This window comes from Schistocerca nitens, chromosome 7, assembly GCF_023898315.1.
Source record: "Schistocerca nitens isolate TAMUIC-IGC-003100 chromosome 7, iqSchNite1.1, whole genome shotgun sequence".
Classification (NCBI taxonomy): domain Eukaryota; kingdom Metazoa; phylum Arthropoda; class Insecta; order Orthoptera; family Acrididae; genus Schistocerca; species Schistocerca nitens.
The window spans coordinates 312,127,143-312,152,474 of record NC_064620.1 but is presented as its reverse complement, the minus strand read 5'-3'; the positions used below and the strand labels follow the sequence as shown (position 1 = coordinate 312,152,474).

The 25,332-nt window shown below is 42.1% G+C and overlaps 1 protein-coding gene across 1 annotated transcript in view; it reads left to right on the top strand.

Annotated features, from left to right (window-relative positions):
• The window catches only part of LOC126194821 (trifunctional nucleotide phosphoesterase protein YfkN), a 202,068-nt gene extending 178,802 nt beyond the window's left edge, over positions 1 to 23,266 (top strand). The window contains exons 12-13 of the mRNA XM_049933147.1: positions 5,098 to 5,326; positions 22,665 to 23,266. Of these exons, the coding sequence (XP_049789104.1) occupies positions 5,098 to 5,326; positions 22,665 to 22,769 (334 nt within the window). The 3' untranslated portion in view covers positions 22,770 to 23,266. The remainder of the gene's footprint in view (positions 1 to 5,097; positions 5,327 to 22,664) is intronic.
• The last annotated feature ends 2,066 nt before the right edge of the window (positions 23,267 to 25,332 follow it).

Genomic DNA, 25,332 nt, shown 5'->3' with positions numbered 1-25,332 from the left:
GGCGAGCACTGTGCCTGATGGCAGAAGCAATCTGTTGGTGATGGAGGTAAGGGGGAGGCTGGGGTGGGGAATAGAGAGGAATATCAGGGTAGGGGTGGGAGAGACATCTGTGCTTGTGGGAGCATGCAGGAGAATGGTGAGGACAAGGTATGGCTGCTAGGTGCATTTATGAGGTTTGAGGTGTGGTGGTGGGGGTGGGGGGAGAGAGGCAGAAAAGAAGTAGAGGGAGGGAAAAAGACTAACGGGTGCTTTATGGAATAGAAGACTGTGTAGTGCTGAAGTGGGGGTGGGGAAGTGGATAGCTGGGCGAAGGTTATGGACTAGCAAAGGTTGAGGCCAGGGGGATTATCGAAACATAAGATATAATGGAGGGGGAGGTTCCACACGCACAGTTCAGAAAAGTTGGTGTTGGTAGGAAGGATCCAGATGGGAAAGGTTGTGATGCAGCCATTGAAGTGAAGTGCTTGGTGTTGGGTAGCATGTTCAGCAAATGGGTGGTTTGGCTATAGTTTGGTCACAATTTGTCAGTGGCCATTCATGTGTACAGACAGCTTAGAAAGCAGAAAAGTGGTTGCAGCTTAGTTTGTAGATCATAGGACTGCTTTAACAGCTAGCACTGCATTTGATGGGATGTGTGATGCCTATGACCAGACAGGAGGAGGAGGTTGTGGTGGGAGGATGTATGGGACAGGTCTTGAATCTAGGTCTATTGCAGGGATATGAGCCGTGAGGCATGAGGTTGACCTCCACTCAAAGATGGCTACATCCATACATACAAATTACCAACTGCCTGCAATACCTCCACTTCAACAGCCAGCACTCATTCCATACCTAGAAATCCCTTCCATACAACCTAGCCATCGGTGTCCATCGCATCTTTAGTGATGAGGGGTCCCTCTCTAAATATGTCAAGGGTCTCATTGAGGCATTCACAACCTTGTACAGAAACAGATCTCCTGTGCCTTGTCTCTCCAGTCGCCTGCCACCTCCCAGATTCCCACCATCGAGTCACAAAGGAGCACTCCCCTCGTGACCCAGACAGGGAAAACTGAATCATGTTCTCTGGCAGGTTTTGACTACCTCTCATTGTGCCCTGAAATGGGGAATATCCTATCCACTATGCTTCTCACCCCTCCCACAGTGGTATTCTGCCACACATTGAACTTATGCAATGTCCTTGTCCATCCCTACTCCAGCCCTGCTCCCATCCCCTCCCTTATGGCTCATATCCTTGCAGTAGGCATAGGTGCAAGACCTGTCCCTTAACATCCTCTCACCACCTCCTACTCCAGTCAACCACAAGCGTCACCTATCCCGTCAAAGGCAAGACTCCCTGTGAAAGCGGTCACATGATCTACAAACTAAGCTGCAACCAGTGTGCTGTTTTCTATGTGGACATGGCAACCAACAAACTGCCTGTTCTCATGACACCTGGCCCAACGCCCTTTTTTGAATTGTGCAGGGAGAACTCTCGTTGCAATATATGCTACTTTCCCATAACCCCCCTGGCCTCATTCACACTGCCTGTGATGCCATTCAATTACAGGGTGGCACATTTGAATGTGTGCGTCATTCACTGTGTGCCATGTTCATGAATGCTTAGAGGCCCTTGGGAGCCACTCCAAATGTCTTGTATAATGGTGGTCTCACACAACATGTTGGGCACTGCATTGTACTGTACAGGCATGATGAATTAATAATCACCTTGGTAGCATATACATCAGTCCATTTCCAGACATACTCCATATGATCTTTTTTGCTCCTTGCCCTCTCATGTATTGTTTCCTGCAGTTTGTCTTGATTTAGCAAAATCCCCATGTGTAGAGTACAATGAAGAAAACTCTATACATGCAAATAAACTCAAGTGATTAGACCCATATGGAATATATAGTCTGAAAGTTTTGGGCTGATTTGTTGACAAATTTTGTATAGCAAGATTCAGTGATATCACATTCAAGTGTTTAATCTGCTGCCTAGTGTCATCAAATGTAAGAGGCTAACTGAGGCAAAAAAATAAGTTTGCAGTCAGTTTTGCCATGGCAACATTTCAAAACCAAACAATGCATTGATCTGATCAGAAAATCATCATCATTAAGGATGAATAAGATCATGTACTATTTGCCATTAAATTGAGAAGAGGAAACATGGACAGAGAATGAGAATTAAAAACTAACATTGAGCAACAGTGTTGGAATGAAGCTGTTAAAATGTTTTGCTGTATGCCTACTAAAGCTTATTATGAGATTAGTTATATTCTGGTACATGACTCATTTTTTTACACAATCTATGCAATGACATGTTGACATACAAAATTTGGTCTCTTTGGCTGCAATGGCTCTACAAACTAGTGGGCTCAAAGAGGCTGTGCCAGTGCTTTCTGATAGCTGGTGCCTTGTTTGCAGCATCAGATGTCACCAAGTAAAATCATTCTGAACATATTGTGGCCAGTTATTAGTTGGTGTGGTAAACTTCAAATGTATGCATCCACACCAGATGGGAAGACAACAAACCATTTTCACCACTGGCAGACTCTGCCTTATAACAATCTGCTGTTATTTATGTTAAAAAGGACCCTATGTACTGTATCCGTGATGCCACATCGTAGAGGATGGCGTGGTAGCTCGTCGACATCAAGTGGTATTCAGAGCCTGTTCGTAGAGTTTAAAATTCAGTTTTTAAGTTTTTGACATCACTTACATATGTATTGTATTTATGAAAGAAATCAAAGTACACATATCAAAGCACAATTATGTCTCGACCTATCTTAAATTGTATGCATTATTGCACTGGAAACCAAAACAAAATTTGTCCAAATGCATGGAAAAAAGAAAAAAAAATAGCTAATATTTGTGCTTACACTACAAATAGGTTCCTACTATACAGGTTCTAGACTCGTTAATGACTGCTTTGTTGTGTGCACCTAAACCTAAAGATTTTGTACTGGTATGCCATGCTGTGTAAATTTAATTTATCAGTAGCTTTTGCAGCATTCATATTCTTTATTGCCTATTATCAAAACAGCAATTAGAATTTCATTTGCACAGTATTATACAGAGCCAAATAATTAATAAAGATTAGGCCACTTTCATCACTAACCAATTAAGATTTATTTTTATTATCCAAAAACAAATCAACAGGCAAATACCACTCTTTCTGTGCAGATTGTGTGCCTTTCATTTGTTTTTGACCTGCAATAAATTAAATGTATTAGTCTCACGATTGCCCCCCTTTGTGCAGTCAACATACAGGGCTATTACAAATGATTGAAGCGATTTCATAAAAATGAAATGTCGTGTGACGAGGGCCTCACGTCGGGTAGACCGTTCGCATGGTGCAAGTCTTTCGATTTGATGCCACTTCGGCGACTTGCGCGTCGATAATAAATTCACTGTAGCTCCATTCATTGACATATGGTCACGACACACTACAGATACGTAGAAAAACTCATAAAGTTTTGTTAGGCTGAAGCCGCACTTCAGGTTTCTGCCACCAGAGCGCTCGAGAGCGCAGTGAGACAAAATGGCGACAGGAGCCGAGAAAGCGTATGTCGTGCTTGAAATGCACTCACATCAGTCAGTCATAACAGTGCAACGACACTTCAGGACGAAGTTCAACAAAGATCCACCAACTGCTAACGCCATTCAGCGATGGTATGCGCAGTTTAAAGCTTCTGGATGCCTCTATAAGGGGAAATCAACGGGTCGGCCTGCAGTGAGCGAAGAAATGGTTGAACGCGTGCGGGCAAGTTTCACGCGAAGCCCGCGGAAGTCGACGAATAAAGCAAGCAGGGAGCTAAACGTACCACAGCCGACGGTTTGGAAAATCTTATGGGAAAGGCTAAAGCAGAAGCCTTACCGTTTACAATTGCTACAAGTCCTGACACCCGATGACAAAGTCAAAGTCAAAGTCAAACGCTTTGAATTTTCGGCGCGGTTGCAACAGCTCATGGAAGAGGATGCGTTCAGTGCGAAACTTGTTTTCAGTGATGAAGCAACATTTTTTCTTAATGGTGAAGTGAACAGACACAATGTGCGAATCTGGACGGTAGAGAATCCTCACGCATTCGTGCAGAAAATTCGCATTCACCAAAAGTTAACGTGTTTTGTGCAATCTCATGGTTTAAAGTTTACGGCCCCTTTTTCTTCTGTGAAAAAAACGTTACAGGATACGTGTATCTGGACATGCTGGAAAATTGGCTCATGCCACAACTGGAGACCGATAGCGCCGACTTCATCTTTCAACAGGATGGTGCTCCACTGCACTTCCATCATGATGTTCGGCATTTCTTAAACAGGAGATTGGAAAACCAATGGATCGGTCGTGGTGGAGATCATGATCAGCAATTCATGTCATGGCCTCCACGCTCTCCCGACTTAACCCCATGCGATTTCTTTCTGTGGGGTTATGTGAAAGATTCAGTGTTTAAACCTCCTCTACCAAGAAACGAAGCCAGAACTGCGAGCTCGCATCAACGATGCTTTCGAACTCATTGACGGGGACATGCTGCACCGAGTGTGGGAGGAACTTGATTATCGGCTTGATGTCTGCCGAATCACTAAAGGGGCACATATCGAACATTTGTGAATGAGTAAAAAAACTTTTTGAGTTTTTGTATGTGTGTGCAAAGCATTGTGAAAATATCTCAAATAATAAAGTTATTGTAGAGCTGTGAAATCGCTTCAATCATTTGTAATAACCCTGTATAAAGATTCTCAGTTTTCGATCTGCATCAGTTGTGACAGTGCCTCAAGGAGTAGTTCTGTCTTATTTGTTAGTAGTAAGACATTGTTACTGAGATGGTCCTGTTGTTGAAAAATTTCTCAGTTAGTATATTCTGTTCCTGCAATTAGACAAATATTAATGTGTCATCATGGAGAGAATAAGATTATTATGCAGTATTCAACATGTAGCAATGAAGTAGACCATTACTTACTCAGCAAGATGTATCTGCTGCAGTTCGGAGGAATGACATGTTAGCTTTAGTGAAGGGCTGCAGCTCATCATGCCATTATGTCTTAAAGAGGTAACTTGTGTTTAGCAATGTTATGTAAAACTGTATGAAATAACAGTCATTAATAGGATCCAATATGCTTTCAGACACAGCCTAGTAAAAATGTTGGATGGTGGTGAACTGGATGGACCTACGCCACTCCGCCGCTCAACTACTGTAGATGTAGGCTCTGGTGAAGGGCCTCGACACTCCCCGAGTCCACCTCCTCAACCACGTAACCGTCTAACTCGGCGTGCCAGTCTCGATGATCTAGAGCATGAGTCCTGTCAATTGATGCCACGTGTTGAGGGTCGAATAGTGATCCTTACTGATCAGGTCAGTAACTTTCAACAGACATAGTTACTGCTTTGGTACTAAATTATTTTTTGTTTTGTTAATTTGTTTTGTACGTAAGTATTACTGGAATGAATGTTCATAAATAAAACAGTATGTTCTTTATGTAATAATGCTTCAGTGGTTGTGGGTTCTCTCTGCGGTCTGGTACCCAAAGTTCATATCACTGATCAGCCTGAGTGTTATTAAAACCAACCTACTATCAATATACCGTATTTACTCGAATCTACGCCGCACTCGAATCTAAGCCGCACCCGAAAAATGAGACTCGAAATCAAGGAAAAAAAATTTTCCCGAATCTAAGCCGCTCCTGAAATTTGAGACTCGAAATTCAAGGTGAGAGAAAAGTTTTAGACCGCCCCTCCAAATCGAAAAACAGTTGGTCCATTGTAACGTGAAACACAATTGAGGTCAAATGGATGAAGATACAGCTACAGTAGTTTGGTTCGAGTCGTAAGCTTAACAGTTAAGCTTTACCAGGTAGCCATTGCTATGTGTCAGGCGCTCCGTCCGTATTTATACGGGTACCCTTCCATTTTCGCGTGCTTCGTCTGGTTTGAATTGATTGCTTATTTTGCTTTGATCTGATAAGTGCCGTTCTCTTTGTTATAGGTATTTATGTCACTCTAAGCTGAAAATGCATTGTTGTACTGTATCATGCATTGTTTATTACATTCTGATAATGCGTGTTTACAACCTGTCGCCGCTCGCGGCATGGCTTGCTTTTGTGCGCGCTACCGCGGCTTACAGTTAAAAAAAAAAGAGAGAGGAATTGTCTAATAAGCGTAATAAGCGAAACAGTGGCGCAAATCTGCTATTTGTTGTTACTTAAACTGCTGCTTTCTTTGATAATGATCAACAAGAACCAAACAATAGACTGCGTATGATAGAAGATGTTCTGAACGAGAGATTAGCGAAAATTTTTCTCCGTTTGAAAATCTTTGCAGACGACTCTTTAGTACATTACATTCTGCACAGAAATTAGGGTCATCTTAGATTTAAAAATCTAGTCAGTTGCCGTGCTTAGTTTCTGACTGTATCACTATTCAGCACAAGAATAATACGAATATAAACATGACATGATATGTATATTCTTCCGCGTTTTCTGTTCTAGTTTCGTAGTTTATTAGGCAAGGCAGACAGGATTTAAATGAAATAGCAGCAAACACGAAAGAATACATGGCATAATGTTTACATTCTTCTACCTTTTAGTTTATTTACTGACGCAGAGGTTTTGGCGCCAGTATTTATCTTTGTGCCTGCAAAGCATACCTGTGTAGCGCGACATATATTTGACGGCAGAAGTTAGTTGTGGCGACACCTACCAACATTTTTCAGAACTTCCGCTTACTTTGCACTCGATTCTAAGCCGCAGGCGGTTTTTTGGATTACAAAAACCGGAAAAAAAGTGCGGCTTAGATTCGAGTAAATACGTACGGTAAGCTTATCCAGGTGAAAGCAGTGTCACCTGGTGAGGAAGGACTGCTAGTGGGACACATGCATGGAGCACGTAATATCAGTGAGCATGCTGTCTGTGTGTAGAATGCGGAAGGCACATGATCTATCTGAGTTTGACAAAGGACAGATTGTGATGGCCCAGAAGCTTGGCATGAACATTTAGGAAACTGCACAACTTATCCGGTGTTTGTGGATTGCTGTGGTGAGTATCTTCAACACTTGGCAAAACCAAGGTGAAACCACATCCAGACATTGTGGGTTTCTGTTGCCACTCCTCATTACAGATATTGGGTGTTGGACAGATTGGTAAAAGAGGAGGTGCAGTGAACTGTGGCAGAACTAACATCACACTTTAATGATGGGCAGAGTACAAGTGTGTGTGAACACACAGTGCACCAAACAGTCCTAACACTGGGCCTGTGCAGCTGACGATCCACGTGTTAACAACATGACATCGGTAACTATGACTGAAATGGGCTCCTCACCACCGGCACTATACATGGTCACAGTGGCAGAGCATTGCATGGTCTGATGAATCACGATATCTTCTTCATCATGTCAATAGAAGAGCACAAATCCATCATCTTCAAGGGAACCAGCTCCTTGACACCTCTACTGTGGGATAGAGATATGCTGGCAGCAGCCCCATTATGATGTGGGGAACATTCATGTGGGTACCCATGGTTCCAGTGGTGATTGTGCAAGACTCCGTGGTGGCCAAGGAGTTTCGTATACAGGTTACAGACCACATGTACCCCTTCATAATGATCATGTTTCCCATTTGCAGTGGTATTTTTTGACAAGATAATGTGCCATGTCACAAGGCCAAGAGTGTGATGAGGTGGTCCAAGAAAGATGTGGCAAGTTTCAATTGACATACTGGCCTGCCATCTCACCAGATCTGAATCCGATCAAACACTGCTGGGATGTGATTGAATGTGGCATCAGAGCTAATCACCCCCCCCTCCCCCCCCCCCCCCCTGCTCGTAATTTACGGGAATTGGGTGACTTGTGTGTGCAGATGTGGTGCTGTCTCCCTCCAGCGACCTACCAAGGTCCAATTGCTACCGTGCCATGACGTGTCACCATTGTTATCCATGCCAAAGGTGGACATGCCAGCTATTAGGCGGGTGATCATAATGTTCTGGCTGTAAGCACTATGGGACTTAACATCTGAGGTCATCAGTCCCCTAGACTTAGAACTGCTTAAACCTAACTAACCTAAGGACATCACACACATCCATGCCCGAGGCAGGATTCGAACCTGCAACCATAGCAGCTGTGTGGTTCTGGACTGAAGCGCCTAGAACCGCTGTGCCACAGAGGCTGGCTGTTCTGGCTGATTCGTGTTAAGGGGTAATCACAAAGTTCCCATTTGAGGGTGTTGCTGCAATGTATATGCAATATAGCGCAACTCCGATGTGGGTATGTAAGCACTAACGTAGGCAAGGGATTAGTGTGGCATACGTGTCTTTCTGATGTGATTGCAGTAAGTATGGAAACATGAACTATGGCAATGTTGTTATCAAAAGCATCCAAACAGGACCAATGTGCTGTTATTATTTTCATGGCTGCCAAAGGACAAACACCCGTTGACATTAATCAGAGAACAAAGAATGTGCAATTAAGGTAAAACGTCTGGGGAAAACTGTGACAAGGGTGCCGTTGCTTCATGATAACACACATCCCAATACTGCAAATGTCGTAATGCTGAAAATTTGCCAACTTAATTGGGAGATGTTTGAGCACTTGCCCTATTGTCCTGACCTCTCCCCATGCTATTATCATGCCTTCAGTCACTTGAAAAAGGTCTTGAAGGGTCAACAATTCCTGTCAGATAAGGAATATGCAGCAGGCAGTTACAGATTTCTTCACACTGAAGGACACCGTGTTTTACCTAATGGTTATCTTCAACATAGTGTGTCAGTGGGATGTTTGCCTCAATGCTCATCGCGATTTTCCCTGTTTGGCATAACAATTCTGTACTCTACGGCATTCAAATGGAAGATTTTTGATCACCTCTTGTATGTAAAATCTTGTTATGCAAAACAAGAATTTTTCCCAACATTGCATTTTTGAACCACGGGTATGTTTGTTGATATTTACAAGATAAATGTAAGTGTGATAGTTTTTAGGCTAGTTTTTATTGATATCAAGCATTGCAGTTATGAAAAGTATTCAGTTTCATAACAAAATAGTGTTGTATCACTTTTTTCTGTAGTAGGCTCGCATTTTCTTCACAAAAGAAACATTTCAATTTAAAATTAGGAGTTATATTTTTATGAATGCCCTTATTGTCCAGACAGAAGTTTGGTGGCAGTACGTATAAATTGCAGACTCTAAATTCATGACTTTGAGGCTCATTGTTACTTGGCGGTTAATGTAATGTTCACTTTTGGCAATGCTGCAGTATGGTGCAAACCCTTAATGCTTTTTAATATTCTAAAATGTTTTTGCAGTAATATTTTGTTTTACTGAAGGCAAATTCAGTGTCCTTCATACAACGTGGAAAATGCAAGGTTTCATGTGTCTTTCAAAGTTCTTATCACATGGATAGTGAAGAGTAATTGTGAAATGAGGCAGGAAATTGTAAATTATATCCAGATTATTAAGTATAATTTGTCCCATTCCTCCATCAACATTTACTAAATTTTGCCAATATGTTTTTACATTTTTAATCCCTGGTCAAAAATTTGAATACATTCTTGCCAAAATGTAAAATTGTGAACTCCACAAATGCCTACAATAACGATGAGTTACAATTGGAATCAGTCAATTCATACAAATACCTCTGCATAAGAATTTGTGGGGATAGGAAACTGAATTATCGTGTAGCCTCAGTCATGGTTGTAGCAGGTGGCAGACTTTGGTTCATTGGTGGGATACTGGAAAAATGTAGTTGGTCTACAAAAAGGATTGATCTCAAAACTCTCATGTGATTACCCATCCTAGGATATTGCTCAAGTGTGTGGAACCCTTACCAAATGGGGCTACCAGGGGATACTGAATGTATGCAAAGAATGATTGGAGGTTAATCTGACACATGGGGGAGCATAATGGAAACGTTGAAAAACCTGAAGTGGAAAACACTTGAAGATAAACGTCACCTATACCATGAAAGTCTTTGTATGAAGTTTCAAGAACTAGAATTAACTGTGTATATGTATGAATATACTACAGCCTCCTATGTATCACCAAAGAAGCAATATCAGACTAATTTCAATACAGAGGGATGTAAGCAATAAGTTTTCCCACACTGATGTGTACTACTTTAGAACTAACCTCTGCCATGTAATTCACAGTAGTTTGCAGAGTATAGAAGTAGGTGAGCTGAAAATTTATTTACACAAGAAATGTCTCCTGTGTTATGCACATTCAAAAATAACCCTTCAAAGGTATTTTCTGGGTGTTACAGACGCCAAATTGAATTGTTTGTTTAGTTTTTTAAATTGTAGTTGCATCAGGTTCAGATTTTACTCAATTAGAGTCAAGAAGAGTTTTTTAGAGGTACTTCTCTGGTGTGTAACCTTGGGTGAAATATAGATGTACAGGGGGTCGAACTCGGGACTCCAGATGGCAGAGCTGAAGCCAGGACCATATTTTGTCAGGAGGCCGAGCAAGTTCAAGAGCATCAAGGGGCAGTGCAGAGTGATACAGCAGTATTCGGTAACCTTTATTTATTCAGCTAATTTAAAGTACTCGATGGGTGAAGCGATATGTTGGCATGCCGCCCGTGCTGTCCCGCGATTCCAGCTGGCTCAGCAAACTCCTGGTATGCCGACGCTGCTTCTGCCATCATCAAGGTCGCCCGCCGATGGAAGTCGGCCGAGCTCTCCCAGTCGCCGCCCGCTGGGACATTGCAACTGGCACCGCTCCGCTGCCCACGATTCCAGAGACTGCTTCAGTCCCTGGACCTCAACCGAACAAGGTGGCGCACTGGTTAGCACACTGGACTTGCATTCGGGAGGACGATGGTTCAATCCCACGTCCGGCCATCCTGATATAGGTTTTCCGTGATTTCCTTAAATCTCTTGAGGCAAATGTCGGGATGGTTCCTTTGAAAAGGGCATGGTCGACTTCCTTACCCATCCTTCCCTAATCCGATGAGACCGATGACGTCGCAGTTTGGTCTCCTCCCCCAAAACAACCCAACCCAAACCCCTGGACCTCACCGCCTACCGCCCCATTTGGCCTGCTCTGTCCGACAATGGGATGAAGGTGGGTGTACTGCTCACCTGTGGCCCTCGGGCCGCCGCTGCTCCCAGGACAGGGTTGGACTCGAACCCACACCCTCCTGGATGCTGTGCTGCAACTTGCCGCTAGTGGTGCTTGCCGGATGGCAACACCCGCCGCCGTCTCTGGCACTGTTGCAGCGCTGCTGCACCTCCCACAGCATACACTTCGCCCGGACCCCGGTACGCCAAGTGGGAAATGGGAAACGAACATGGCCCGCAGACTCAAGTGGAACCGGTCCCCTCCTGGACCCGCTGCAGACCGCTGTCACTGTCCTCTCTCAGGCTGCCATTCCGTCCCATCCTGGTGTAGTGTCCCCGGCAGCAGAATACAGCCCAAACAAGTACATAGAAAACAGAATACAAGTTTATGCATAATGCTTATAACATTGCTGCCAGACTGCCCCCTATAAGCAAAGACCAGCACAGGTCCGTCCCGACTGTTGACTGGCCTGTCACACTCTGACCCAAGCTAAAATTGCCTGTCTAGTTGTACTGGTTTTTCCCTCACTTCTGACTTAGTGTCACAAAGAGACAGAAACTACGGCAGGGATAAATTCTCACATGTCAGCCACTTACAAATCGCCACTCTTGGCTCTGGCCTAGTGCCCCGCCTCGTACATTGCAGTAACGTAATGCAACTGCAGTTTCCTGCCTCATTGTTCCTCCTCTCAAAACAAATCATGCATGCAATACCACTGTCGCAGCTCCATGCCCGCGAGTGCCATTTTTACCTTGCCTGGCCCACTGGCTTTCGACTGTTACCACACTCTGCCAGCAGCTCCAGATATCATTGCCCAACTGTGCCTTCATTGAATTTTGATAAAATTTCCCTTTCCCTCGACTAGGACTGACACTAGCACAGCACACCTCCCTCCTTTCAATGAGATTCGTCCCAAACTGAGATAAAACAGATGTGGCCTGTGGCTGCCTATAGACACACCTTGTTCACAAAACTTACATTCTACAGACTAAAACTATCGAGAACGTCAAAACATTAACTCTACACCTATGCACTGATTACTCATGCTGTAGGCAACTGATGTGTTGGCAGCTCCTCCACTGGTGCACGTTTCCACATTCTCCACAAAGCTATACTAAAGAAAAATAGAAAAGTGGCACACCCTGTGGCTGAAATGCTCACTGTCATTATTCTGTTGCTCCGATGCTGTTGTAACGTTCGAACGTGTTGCAATACTTTAATAACCATGGTAGATCCTTCCTGTGCATTAATAAAGGAATGCAATGTTTCCAAAAACTCTGGGTTTAGCGTGGGGTTCGAATATGTCAGATTCTGCACTGGTAATATCTCCAGCACCCCTTCCGGATAAAACAATGTTCCCTGTGACAAAATTAAAGTTGTTTCACCCGTATGTGATGCTGGAAGATGGAAATCCTCCCCCAAAATCTCACAAACCGTACCATTTATAATTACTCCACTCTCCCACAGTTGCAACCTCCTTATTTTATCTGCTCTCTGATTGGTATAACAAGTGACCATCACCCATATCGTTGTAAATACCGAATATAACCAATACCTCCCTACCTTCTGGAGGTAGGAATGTGTCGATAACACCTCTGTCTCACAATCTGAGCCGTTCATAATCCCCAGGAACAATCCAACTTCGCATGTCCGGAAAAACTGGTCAATTAGGGCAAATCATCACTCGTCCTTGTGTACAATGCTCCAACTCTGACAATGGTAGTACTCTGTGAGCTTCTGTTGTTGCCGAAATAAAAAGTACGTCTCACATCCTAATCTGCACCCATTTACTGATCTCCTTTCATTTCACTAGGTATGGATGAATATTGTAACACTCATAACGTGAGTCAATTCCGACTACTGGAAAATTGACATTGATGTAAACTCGCTCCCCATCTTTCCTCACCTGTACCAACGATACACGGAAGAATATTGGTATAGCGGTCTGTGATACCTCCACTACACGCTCTATATCTGGTGGGAATTGCCTCTTTGCTAATTGTAATCCTCTGAAAAGATCGTCTGGCGAGATTGACACTGAACTAAGATGCCTGTTTACTGCATGATAAACTGATTCCTGTAACATCGTAACCTGTGTACGTGCATCACTTAATCGGTCTGCTAATGTCCTGAGCAAGCCGGCAATAGACAACTTACCATCCAATATGTTCAATCGTTTCTGCAGTATCTCTAAATCACTATTTATAATTTCCCGTGTCTCTCCCGCATATCGAGTCAACTCCTCCACTAAGGTTCGTATGAGCTTGGTGTTATTCAAGACCCTCATTTCTAGGCTTGACAAGTGTGTTGCATGCCACTCTATGGTTCCTCTAACCTCAGACCGCTTGCTACACCTGCATTACCGATTGATTCAATGCTCGGACATCATCGTCATCTGCTGTACCGAATACCATTTTCAGTATCTTTCCCCCTGCATTTATCCATCCCCTCTTGTTCCTAGTTACCGTCTGTGGCACACTCTCCACTATACGAGACAATTGCTCCCTGAGTTTACTATAAGGCAACTGTAATTCTTGATACTCCCCTTGTACTTTTTTTAACCACCCCAGTGCGGTATACAATTCTGAGAATGATTTGTGTAATTTTCGTACTTCATTTCTGATCTTCCATAGCTCTATTGTTGTTCGTGGTGACCACTTATGACTTGTTACTAATATATCTGGCTGCCGTGAATACAGTACCCTTGACTGCAAGGTCTGGATCATTATCTGTTGTTGTCCATCTCCACTGTTGTGACCATAGATCAGCATCCCCATGGCTATCACCTAGCACATCAACATATGTTCTGACTGTGCGAAGAAAAGGAATGAAACATGCCTGTACCACCCGTTTTCCACTACAAGATATTACAACATCGTATGACATCCTCAAAAATTCCCGACAGTTCACTCTGCCCCTATCGAATTCTCTGGAAAAAAAAGTAATTGTCTCCCCCATAAAACTAAAACAACAAACAAGAAAAATGCGACTATTATTGGACCCACCAAAACGTGAGAAAAAGAAAGAGAAAACAAAAACACACACACAAAAAACAAAACACAAATTATCCCTTGATACTAAAACACAAAATGTAAACATGCCATAAAATATTACACGTACAATAATTTACTCCCTCCATGACCGTAACATATATGGAATGTTATGCATCCACTGTTGTCCTTCCCCTGAGACCACCTTCTTCCATTTGCTTTGCCTAGCCTCTGCAAACGGGCCACTTCCTTGTAATTGAGGTAACCCAGTCACCATTCCTTTAAAAGGCTTTACTCTACTCACGTGGATAGTGGATGTTTTTGATGGCAGCTGCACTTTAACATTCACAGGTGAACTCATCTCCACGACCTGATACGGTCATGGTACTTCGTCAAGAACTTTTTCGTCTTTCCCTTAGGTGTATATGGATTCATGATTAATACCCATTGACCTACCCTATACTGTGGTAAAGGTCCCAACCACTTACTCGGGCAAATTCCCTCACTGCTTCCCCTTTAGCTCCCGATTTCAGACATAGAACGTCAAATGGTGATGGCATCTTTCTTCCATAGGCCATCTCGAATGGTGATATTCCGATCCCCGAATTTATTTTAGTGTTATAACTCGATACCTTGTATGGAAGATAAACGTCCCAATTATCATGGTTTCCATTCACATAATAACTTAGCATTTTTGAAATTGTCCTATGTACTTGCTCTGTTCTCCCATTCACTTGCGGATAAAATGGACTGGTCTGTAGGTTTTTAATTCTCAATAGATGACACAACTGTGACATTAATTCAGACATGAAGTTTGTTCCTTGATCTGTAATCATGGTATCAGGCACCCCAAACTTCAATAACCAGTTATTGACTAAAGCTCGTGCTACCGTACTTGCCTGTTGGTCTTGTATTACAACCGTGGCTAGAAACCACAAAAAGTGATCAATTATAGTTAAAACGTAACAATTCCCTGCCGGTGTTTTGTTGTATGGCCCGCAAATGTCTAGCCCGATAAACTCGAATGGTTTCGAAGCCTCTGGTAACCGTTGCAATGGAATTCTTGCACACGTCACATCTGCACGCTGTGCACACAGCACATAATTTGCTACGTATTGTTCTGCATCCCTTCTCCGAGTGCACCACCAAAATAATTCAGCTACTTGTCTTCCTGTTGCTTGATGACCACCATGCCCTGAAAGCACATGATCAGGGGCCTGCTTTAAGACTTCCTCTCTCAAACTCTGGTACCACTACCCGTGGTCTGCACCTGGTAACTCTAAACAACAAATTTCCCTCCACAATGAAATGTGGTCGAGTTCTAAAACCCTGGCAGTCCTCATCTTCTGCTCATGCCCTTTGCCATTCTGCGACACTCTTACCCATTACTTCTAATACGTCTAATTTGCGACATAACGCACTTGCCTTCCCGTGTTTCTTCCCTGGCTTATGAATTACTTCAAAGTGAAATTCGCTTAATTCTAGAGCCCACCGTGTTAACCGACTAGAAGGATCCTTGAGTCCCAGTAACCATCTTAATGCTGCATGATCCGTCATGACCTTAAACTTGCTACCATAAAGGTAACAACGAAAATAAGTTATTCCATATATTACTGCCAACATCTCCTTTTCCATTGTGGAATAATTCCGCTCTGCCCTATTTAACTGTCTAGAAGCATACGCCACCAGATGCTCCTGCCCATTCACCATTTGCCCCAAAATACATCCTACTGCGCCATTTTAAGCATCACATGATAAGATGAAGTCTTCTTCTAAATTCAGAAACACCAATACCGGACCAGAAACTAATCTCATCTTTAATCCATCGAAAGCTTCCTGACATTCCTCCGTCCCTGACATTCCTCCGTTCATTGAAATTTAACCCATTTCTATAAAATCTTTGTTGGCTCGGCTATTTTAGCAAAATCTTTTACAAATTTATGATGATATGAACGTAATCCAATATACGATTGTAATTGCATCGTTGTACGTGATGTCAGAAAATTTTGAACTGCCTCTGTTAACCGAGGATCAGTTTGAACTCCTTGTTCACTATTACATGACCTAAATATTTGACATGCATCTACGCAAAATTACATTTTTCTAAATTTAATGTTAACCGTGCCGACTGCACTCTTTTAAAGACTTCTCTTAAACATGATACATGTTCTAGTATATCCTTTGAAAATACTATAATGTCATTTAGGTAAACCATATATGTCTTTGGTTTCAGTCCCCTTAAAATTCCATCTAATAATCGCTGAAAAGTTGCTGGTGCATTCTTCAACCTGAATGGCATACGTATATACAGATAGTGTCCCCCAGGAACAGTAAAAGCTGCCTTTGCCCTATCCTCTGGCGCTACTTCCAGCTGATGGTATCCACTCCATAAATCCATTGTATAAAATACAGGGCTATTACAAATGATTGAAGCGATTTCATAAATTCACTGTAGCTCCATTCATTGACATATAGTCACGACACACTACAGATATGTAGAAAAACTCATAAAGATTTGTTCGGCTGAAGCCGCACTTCAGGTTTCTGCCGCCAGAGCGCAGTGAGACAAAATGGCGACAGGAGCCGAGAAAGCGTATGTCGTGCTTGAAATGCACTCACATCAGTCAGTCATAACAGTGCAACGACACTTCAGGTCGAAGTTCAACAAAGATCCACCAACTGCCAACTTCATTCGGCGATGGTATGCGCAGTTTAAAGCTTCTGGATGCCTCTGTAAGGGGAAATCAACAGGTCGGCCTGCAGTGAGCGAAGAAACGGTTGAACGCGTGCGGGCAAGTTTCACGCGTAGCCCGCGGAAGTCGACGAATAAAGCAAGCAGGGAGCTAAACGTACAACAGGCGACGGTTTGGAAAATTTTACGGAAAAGGCTAAAGCAGAAGCCTTACCGTTTACAACTGCTACAAGCCCTGACACCCGATGACAAAGTCAAACGCTTTGAATTTTCGGCGCGGTTGCAACAGCTCATGGAAGAGGATGCGTTCAGTGCGAAACTTGTTTTCAGTGATGAAGCAACATTTTTTCTTAATGGTGAAGTGAACAGACACAATGTGCGAATCTGGGCGCTAGAGAATCCTCACGCATTCGTGCAGCAAATTCGCAATTCACCAAAAGTTAACGTGTTTTGTGCAATCTCACGGTTTAAAGTTGACGGCCCCTTTTTCTTCTGGGAAAAAAACGTTACAGGACACGTGTATCTGGACATGCTGGAAAATTGGCTCATGCCACAACTGGAGACCGACAGCGCCGACGTCATCTTTCAACAGGATGGTGCTCCACCGCACTTCCATCATGATGTTCGGCATTTCTTAAACAGGAGATTGGAAAACCAATGGATCGGTCGTGGTGGAGATCATGATCAGCAATTCATGTCATGGCCTCCACGCTCTCCCGACTTAACCCCATGCGATTTCTTTCTGTGGGGTTATGTGAAAGATTCAGTGTTTAAACCTTCTCTACCAAGAAACGTGCCAGAACTGTGAGCTCGCATCAGCGATGCTTTCGAACTCATTGATGGGGACATGCTGCGCCGAGTGTGGGAGGAACTTGATTATCGGCTTGATGTCTGCCGAATCACTAAAGGGGCACATATCGAACATTTGTGAATGCGTAAAAAAACTTTTTGAGTTTTTGTACGTGTGTGCAAAGCATTGTGAAAATATCTCAAATATTAAAGTTATTGTAGAGCTGTGAAATCGCTTCAATCATTTGTAATAACCCTGTACTTACATTGCTGCCCCAGATTGTCCAATGTGTCCATGATATTCGGAATCAGATATGCATCCGAAATGATTTTTGCATTCAGAAACCTATAATCACAACAAAACCGATATTTCCTTGTACCATACACCAATTTCTTAGGTACGAGAACTACATTTGCTTGAATATGGACTATCGCTATGCTCTATGATTCCATCTCGTAGTTGTTGTTCTACAAACTCCTCTAGTAGCGGTTGCGTATGACGTGCTATCTTATATGGTTTCCTAAATGCTGGTGTATTATCCTCCATTGGTATGTGATGCTTTGTAATTGGTGTTGCTGGTAACCTACCCTCCGTTCTGAATAAATCGCTAATGTCAATAACATTTCCTCCAACGCGACCCTGTCATCTCCCTGCAAATGCTGTAATTTTCCCCTTAATTGTGCTGCATCGACATTTTGCTTACGGCTCACCTCTAAATCCTCCCTATTAAGGTCATCTTCATCGAAAACTCCCAACGTGGCCAATAACAACCCTTTCGACAAGCTAAAATCTGCTGTGCTGCAGTTATCTGTACTTACTGGAACTCTATAATCTCCTTCCACATAACTTGCATGAGCTAAACTCCTCTGCACAAAACAGTGCACATTATCCAACTCCTCATCACTCGAGAGTGGCTCCATCATGTACAACGTATGCTTTGGTAAGTCCGTATTTATCGAAACCCAAACTACCTTCCCTGTACCTGCCGGTATTTTATCCTGCTGATCGACCTTTAATGAATCCGTTCGCAGTTTAGCTGGCTTCACCTTCATGTTAAGTGCGCCTTGTTACATTTGTCCATTTGCAACTGTTTCCCCCATGCAAAACATTGTTCCACGGTTTGTTGCCAAAGATCTATCCTCGCACGATATTTGTCAAGGAAGTCCAGTCTGAGAATCACCAAATACCCCTCACCCACACATGGTAACACCTACACCTGTTCACTAAACTTAGTTCCTGTGATCACCAATTGAAGTACCATCATACCAATGACTCCACTTTATTATCTCTCACCCTGTGTAACCTATAACATAGTGGCTGAAGCCTTCTCCTGCTAACCAGGTCCAGACTAATAACAGACACTTGTGCCCCTGTGTCAACCAGAAACCTTTGTTCCCTCCTGTTCACCAAACCTAATAAGCAGCATTCCGTCTGTGCACCTACAAGCGCATTACCTATTTGACCGGGACCGCCCTCCGATGGATTAAACAATCCCGTTCTCATTTAACAGCTGCTGCCGTCGAGGTTCCCCCCCCCCCCACTTTTACTCCTGCAGTTCACTGCCGGTGACCCATTTTCTCTCATGAGTAACACCGCAACTGACGCTGACATTGCCTCCTAATGTGCCATACCTGGCCACAACCAAAACACTTAATCTCCGCTGCCAGAACTCTATGCTCCACCCTTTGCTTCGTTGCATAATCTACCTCCTCTTAGTATGCGGAAATCTTTATAGCCGCCGCAAGATCGCTGGGATTCTCCGTTCTCACCTGACATGACATCTCTGGCTGTACTCCCCGCAAAAACACATCTGATGCCCTGTTCTCGGCCTCTTGTAACAGCCCTCTATTAGTCTCCCTATTCTGTGACAGTTCGAACATTTGTGCTTTCAGTTTTCGAATCCTGTCTGAGAAAACCACAGTCTCATTGCTCCTCATAACTAATGCACTTAATTTTTCACGAAAAAACCTGGTACTATTCTGTTTTTGGTACCTCTGGTGTAACCCAGCTTGAAGCTCCGAGAATGTCCCCACATTGTTCAACGTTTCATGGTACAATATGTATGACTTGGAAACCCCCTATCAAGCGTAACTTTGCCACTCTCAACATTACAACATCTGACCACCCATTGGCCTCAGCTATTGTGATAATGTCATTAAGGAATACCGACACATCCTCCATTGCTTTACCGGAAAATGCGTCAATCAGTGCTGGGTCAAATGGTCTGTGACACTCCATGACCCGTAATTTACTTTCACCCGACATCCCTTTCCCTACTCGCAGTGCCTCAAATCTCCCTGCTAATTCTTCATATTTTTCTAGTTCTTGTGGCGAATCATCGCCCATCTACATTCTGAACAACTGCGCGCCAAATGACCAAATCTCTTACAAATAAAACAATTCTTTGGAACCCACATTGTACACGGTAAACCGTGGCCTGACAGGTTACAAAAATTACATCGCTTAGGCGCTATGTCTCCCATTTCCCCTGAATCCAGATAAATCTACAGGCCCCTCCAGCCCTAAAAAAGACACCTTTAAAAAGTCCATCCTAATTACCAGAAGAATGACACATAAACCATAAAGCAAATATCACTCACCCCTCCACATCGTGCTCGTGTGCAGGTGAACAGTCCTGCTTTCCTCCTTATACTGGTAAGGACGAACACCTCCCGAACGACAAGACGTAACAAGAAGTGCAAGACCAACAGTTATGAATGCAACCAAACACCTCAATTACCCATCCACACAGGCACACTTCAATGCTACTTGCTTGACATAAGATGTGGGATTGGAAATCCGGTCCCAGCGTTCTAACCGGCACCACTTCCGACACCACTGTTGTGGGGTCGGTGTGCCAAATCCGGGACTCCAGATGGCAGAGCTGAAGCCGGGACCCACTGCGCCATATTTTGTCAGGAGGCCGAGCAACTTCAAGAGCGTCGAGTCTCAGTGCAGAGTGATAGAGCAGTATTCTGTAACATTCATTTATTCAGCTAATTGACAGTACTCGATGGGTGAAGCGTAATGTCAGCATGCTGCCCGCGCTGTCCCGTGATTCCAGCCGGCTCAGCAAACTCCTGATGTGCCGATGCCGCTTCTGCCATCATCAAGGCCGCCCACTGATGGAAGTAGGCCGTGCTCCCTTGGTCGCCGCCTGCCAGGTTGTTGGGTCTGGTGCTGCTCCACTGTCCGCAATTCCGGAGACTGCTTCAGTCCTAGGACCTTGACCGAGTGAGGTGGTGCAGTGGTTAGCACACTGAACTAACATTCGGGAGGACGACGATTTAAATCCACGTCCGGCCATCCTGATTCAGGTTTTCCATGATTTCCCTAAATCTCTTCAGGCAAATGTCGCGATGGTTCCTTTGAAAAGGGCATGGCCGACTTCCTTACCCATCCTTCCTTAATCCGATGAAACCGATGACCTCGCAGTTTGGTCTCCTCCCCCAAAACAACCCAACCCAACCCCCTGGACCTCACCGCCCTCCGCCCCGTTTGGCCAGCTCTGTCCGACCATGGGACGAAGGTGGGTGTACTGGTCACATGTGGCCCTCGGGCCGCTGCTGCTCCCAGGGTAGGACTGGACTCGAACCCATGCTCTCCTGGACACTGTGGTGCAACATGCCGCTAGTGGTGCTTGCCGGATGGCAACACGCACCACCGTTTCTGGCGCTGATGCAGCGCTGCTGCCAGACTGGCTCCTGTAAGCGAAGACCAGCATAGGTCCGTCCTGATGCTCGACTGACCAGACAAACTTTTGACCCAAGCTAAAATTGCCCGCCTACTTATACTGGCTTTTCCCTCGCTTCTGCCGTAGTGTCAGAAACTTTGGCAGGGATAAATTCCCACACATCCGCCACTTACTAATCGCCACTCTTGGCTCTGGCATAGTGCCTCGCCTCATACATCGCAATAACTCAAAGCAACGCTGCAGTTTCCTGCCTCATTGTTGCTCCAATCAAAACAAATCGTGCGTGCAATACCGCTGTTGCAGCTCCGCAGCCGCGAGTGCCATGTTTACCTTGCCTGACCTGCTGGCTGTCGACTGTTACCACACTCTGCCAGCGGCCCTAGATTTCATTGCCCAACTGCGCCCTCATTGAATTTTGATAAAATTTCCCTTTCCCTCGACTAGGACTGACACTAGTGCAGCAGGATGATAAACAATTGAGATAAGAAGAGAACAGAAGTTCTGAAGTTTGGTGCTACAGAAGAATGTTGAAGATTAAATGCACAGGTCAAGTAACTGATGATGAGTTACTAAGCAAGTTTGGCGATGAATGAAATTTACGGCACAACTTGACAGAAGAAGGTGGTCAGTCGACAGGGCACATCCTGAGAGATCAAGGAATAGTTAAACCGGTAATAGGAGAACTGTGGGGGCTAAAACTTGTAGATGGAGACCAAAGTTTGACTACAGTAATCAGGTTCAAATGTATGTTGGATGTATTGGTTATGCACAGGTGTAAAAGGCATGCAAAAGAGAGACTAGGATGCAGAGCTACTTCAAACCAGAACAACATTCAGTTGTTTACTGAATAGTGTTCTAGTTATAACTTGAAAGCTTTAGGTTGGAATTAAATCTTGAATGTCTACAATGGTAAATGATTGTACTACATTCTAAATGATTGATTTGCTTATACTAACATGATCCTAAAAACTGAAGAGGTAGGTAGAAGAAAGTGCTAGTCCAAGAAGCGTCAGTTTGAGTTGTTGGATATTATTTCTTTGTTTAAATTCAGAGGCAAGAACATGAATATAATGCAGTATGTGGCACAATTGAAAATATAACACGTAATGGTGTAATCATGCTCATGCTTACAAAATTGAGAGTTAGCAATTTCGTCTGCCCATCTCTTCAGATGTTTATTTTTACTGAAAATTTTTAATTTCTAATAGACTAACAATAGCTCTGGTGAGAAAAAACAAAGACAATGAATTTCAAGATTCATAGGGCTTCGGAAATCCACGTCCGGCCATCCTGATTCAGGATCCTGATTCAGCATCTTTAAGCTTTATCTTTTTACATAAACATGTGTTTGCCTATTGTTGCTGGGAGTTGGAGGTGCTGTTGGTAACTGTTGGCTTATTAAATTGTGCAGCTTGTGTTACTGTATAGAAATTTTACTGAGATTTTAAATAAATTGCGATTTTTGTCTCGTGCTTTTGTAGAAGCGCCAGGAACTATTATTGGAGCGGAAGAGGCTCGAGGAAGACTCAGTAATACCAGAAGTAGAAGATGAATGTTCACCTCAGGGAAGCATTGATCAGTCGTAGTTTATATACAAATACTTAAAGACATGTTAGTTCAGTATGTGATTAACTATAAATTTTAATACAGAGGAGAATTAAATAAATGACAATGGCTGTGGACGTACTGCACATTTACTGTTGGACTCGGTATCTTTTTCCTTCTTTTGTACACAGTATATGTGGTACCACTGATAATACTCAATGTATAGGATGTACAATATTTTATATAATTTTAATTTTATTATCTATTTGACTACCTCCTTAAACTAGATAGATTTTGTTTCAAACTTCAGTTTTTGAAACATTTTCTAGGTAACTGATGGTGCTGTGTGTTATAATCGTACATTAAATTGTCAAATTATGCTAATGTTTACCAGTATTCTTGTACAAAAATCTTGCACTTGAAATCGCCATAATTATAATATTATCACTGATTCTTTTATTTTATCACTTTTAATTTATTAATTGTAAATAATGTGTACAAACAAGAAATATTTTATATTTGTTTAATAGTAGTTAGAGAGTCTAAAATGTGAGAAAAAAACAAAATTGTGACCTATTTGCTTGTGCATAGACCTATATTGAATTTTAATTTCAATTTGCTTTTGCATTTTGGAACATACATGTAAAGCACAGTGGTAACAGTACAAAATATATTTATACCTTCAAAAGACAATTCTTGGGATTTAGATTTCTGATGTCAAATATTACTCTCAAATAATTGTTTGTTTTCCTTGTAACAAAATATGGTATGTAAAAAAATCATAATTATATTTGGTTTTTTCTCATTATATTTTAGTGATAGTAGCTGAGAATTTTTCTCAAAAAATTTAATTTCATGTATCATTTCAATTAAAGTGCAGAGTATGCCATATGAAACAATACAGGACTCAGTGAAAAAAAACCTTTTCTGTATAGATAGAAATTGTCATGATATTTGTTGGTAGCAAACATTATATTTTGTACTTGAATTCTTGTGATTTTAGTAGTATCCAATACTTCGTTTTTTGTGTCATCTTTTCACTGCATATCTTCTGTAAAGCTTATCATGACACACACACACACACACACCCTGTGCCCTCTGTACATACTTTATGTTGATTGCAGTTTTTACACAGTGTTAGAATTTTAAATGCAAGAGCCATGTTACAGGCTTATTAAAGAATATAAAATGATGGTCTGCAGTCTTGTAATGTGTCTCCGTCCATTTTTTGTAACTTTCTGTTAATAATATCAAAACATATGTACTGTTGTTGTAATACAGTGCAGTAATGAATACATTAAAAAGTAGTGACAATTATACTTGCTGTTTATTGCAGCTTTTAATGTAGTCCAGACATGCACAGTCATCATTGTGTCTTGTCCTGTTTGAGGAATTCTTGCTCATTATTAACAATGTAAGAAATTTCTTTTCTTTGAAGTGATCACTTATAGGACGCTATTCTGGAAGCATCTCACTTGGAGAAAACAATTTCATTTGCTGGTGGCCACAAGTTTTCCTTTCACTTATTGAAACTGAAATATATTTCAAAACAGCTTTTTGGGTGTCCTAAATTTGCATTGTTTACCTGTTACTTGTTTTTAAAACCACACAAAAATACATGGAACATTAATTGTTGTACAAGCTGGTAGCTTAATCTTATTATTTTATTCTAGGAGAAGCTATTATAAAAAGAATTCTCTTTCTATATAATAGCAGAAGCCTAAGCACATAAATCTGTGTTTCGTGCATCCAAACTTGCTTAAGAGAGCCCTCTGTATAATGAGAAAAATAGTAATTTTACTCTATTTATTATGGTTCACGTGCCTCCCCCCCCCCCCCCCCACTCCTCCCCCCAATTAACAGTCGTAACAACTTTATTTTCTTCGCATCATTAAGTTCATTTATTTATTGTAATTTGTTTTCTCTCTCCATTTCAAAATTAAATCCGAGAACATGCAGTTTGCATTTGCCTTGTATGTACTGCATAGTGCTCGAGTAAATGTCATTCTAAAAATGGCGATTGGAAATGTAGATTTGGCCTTTCGTGAATATAAATTAATAGACAAGAATGAATCCAGGAACATTGTTTTATTATTATTATTATTATTATTATTATTATTATTATTATTCTTTTATCTATTATTATTATTATTTTACCTGTCTCTGTTACTAGTATTAATTTTATTATTATTAATATTATTATTATTTTTATTTATTTATTATTATTATTATTATTATTATTCCCCCACCCCGTAGTTTTTTTAATTTTTGTCACTGTTTCACTTTTCAGTGTAAATTCTAATAACTTAAAACACATTAAAAACATGCTATGTTTTCAAATTTTCCATTCTTTGATGTGTTATTTCTTTGTTTTGCATATCTCCATTTCTTTATATAGGCTTCCATTATAACTATTTCCAGCATATACTGTATACATATTAATTTCTTGTATCACGTATATCATTAAGCCATAATTTAATAGCTTCATGAGAGCTTAACATTATGTCAAGAGGAGATGATATGTGACAATGCAATAAAAATATTCTTCTAATACGATTTTAACATCTTAATTCAGAGTATGAAAGAGAAATGCGAGCTAATATT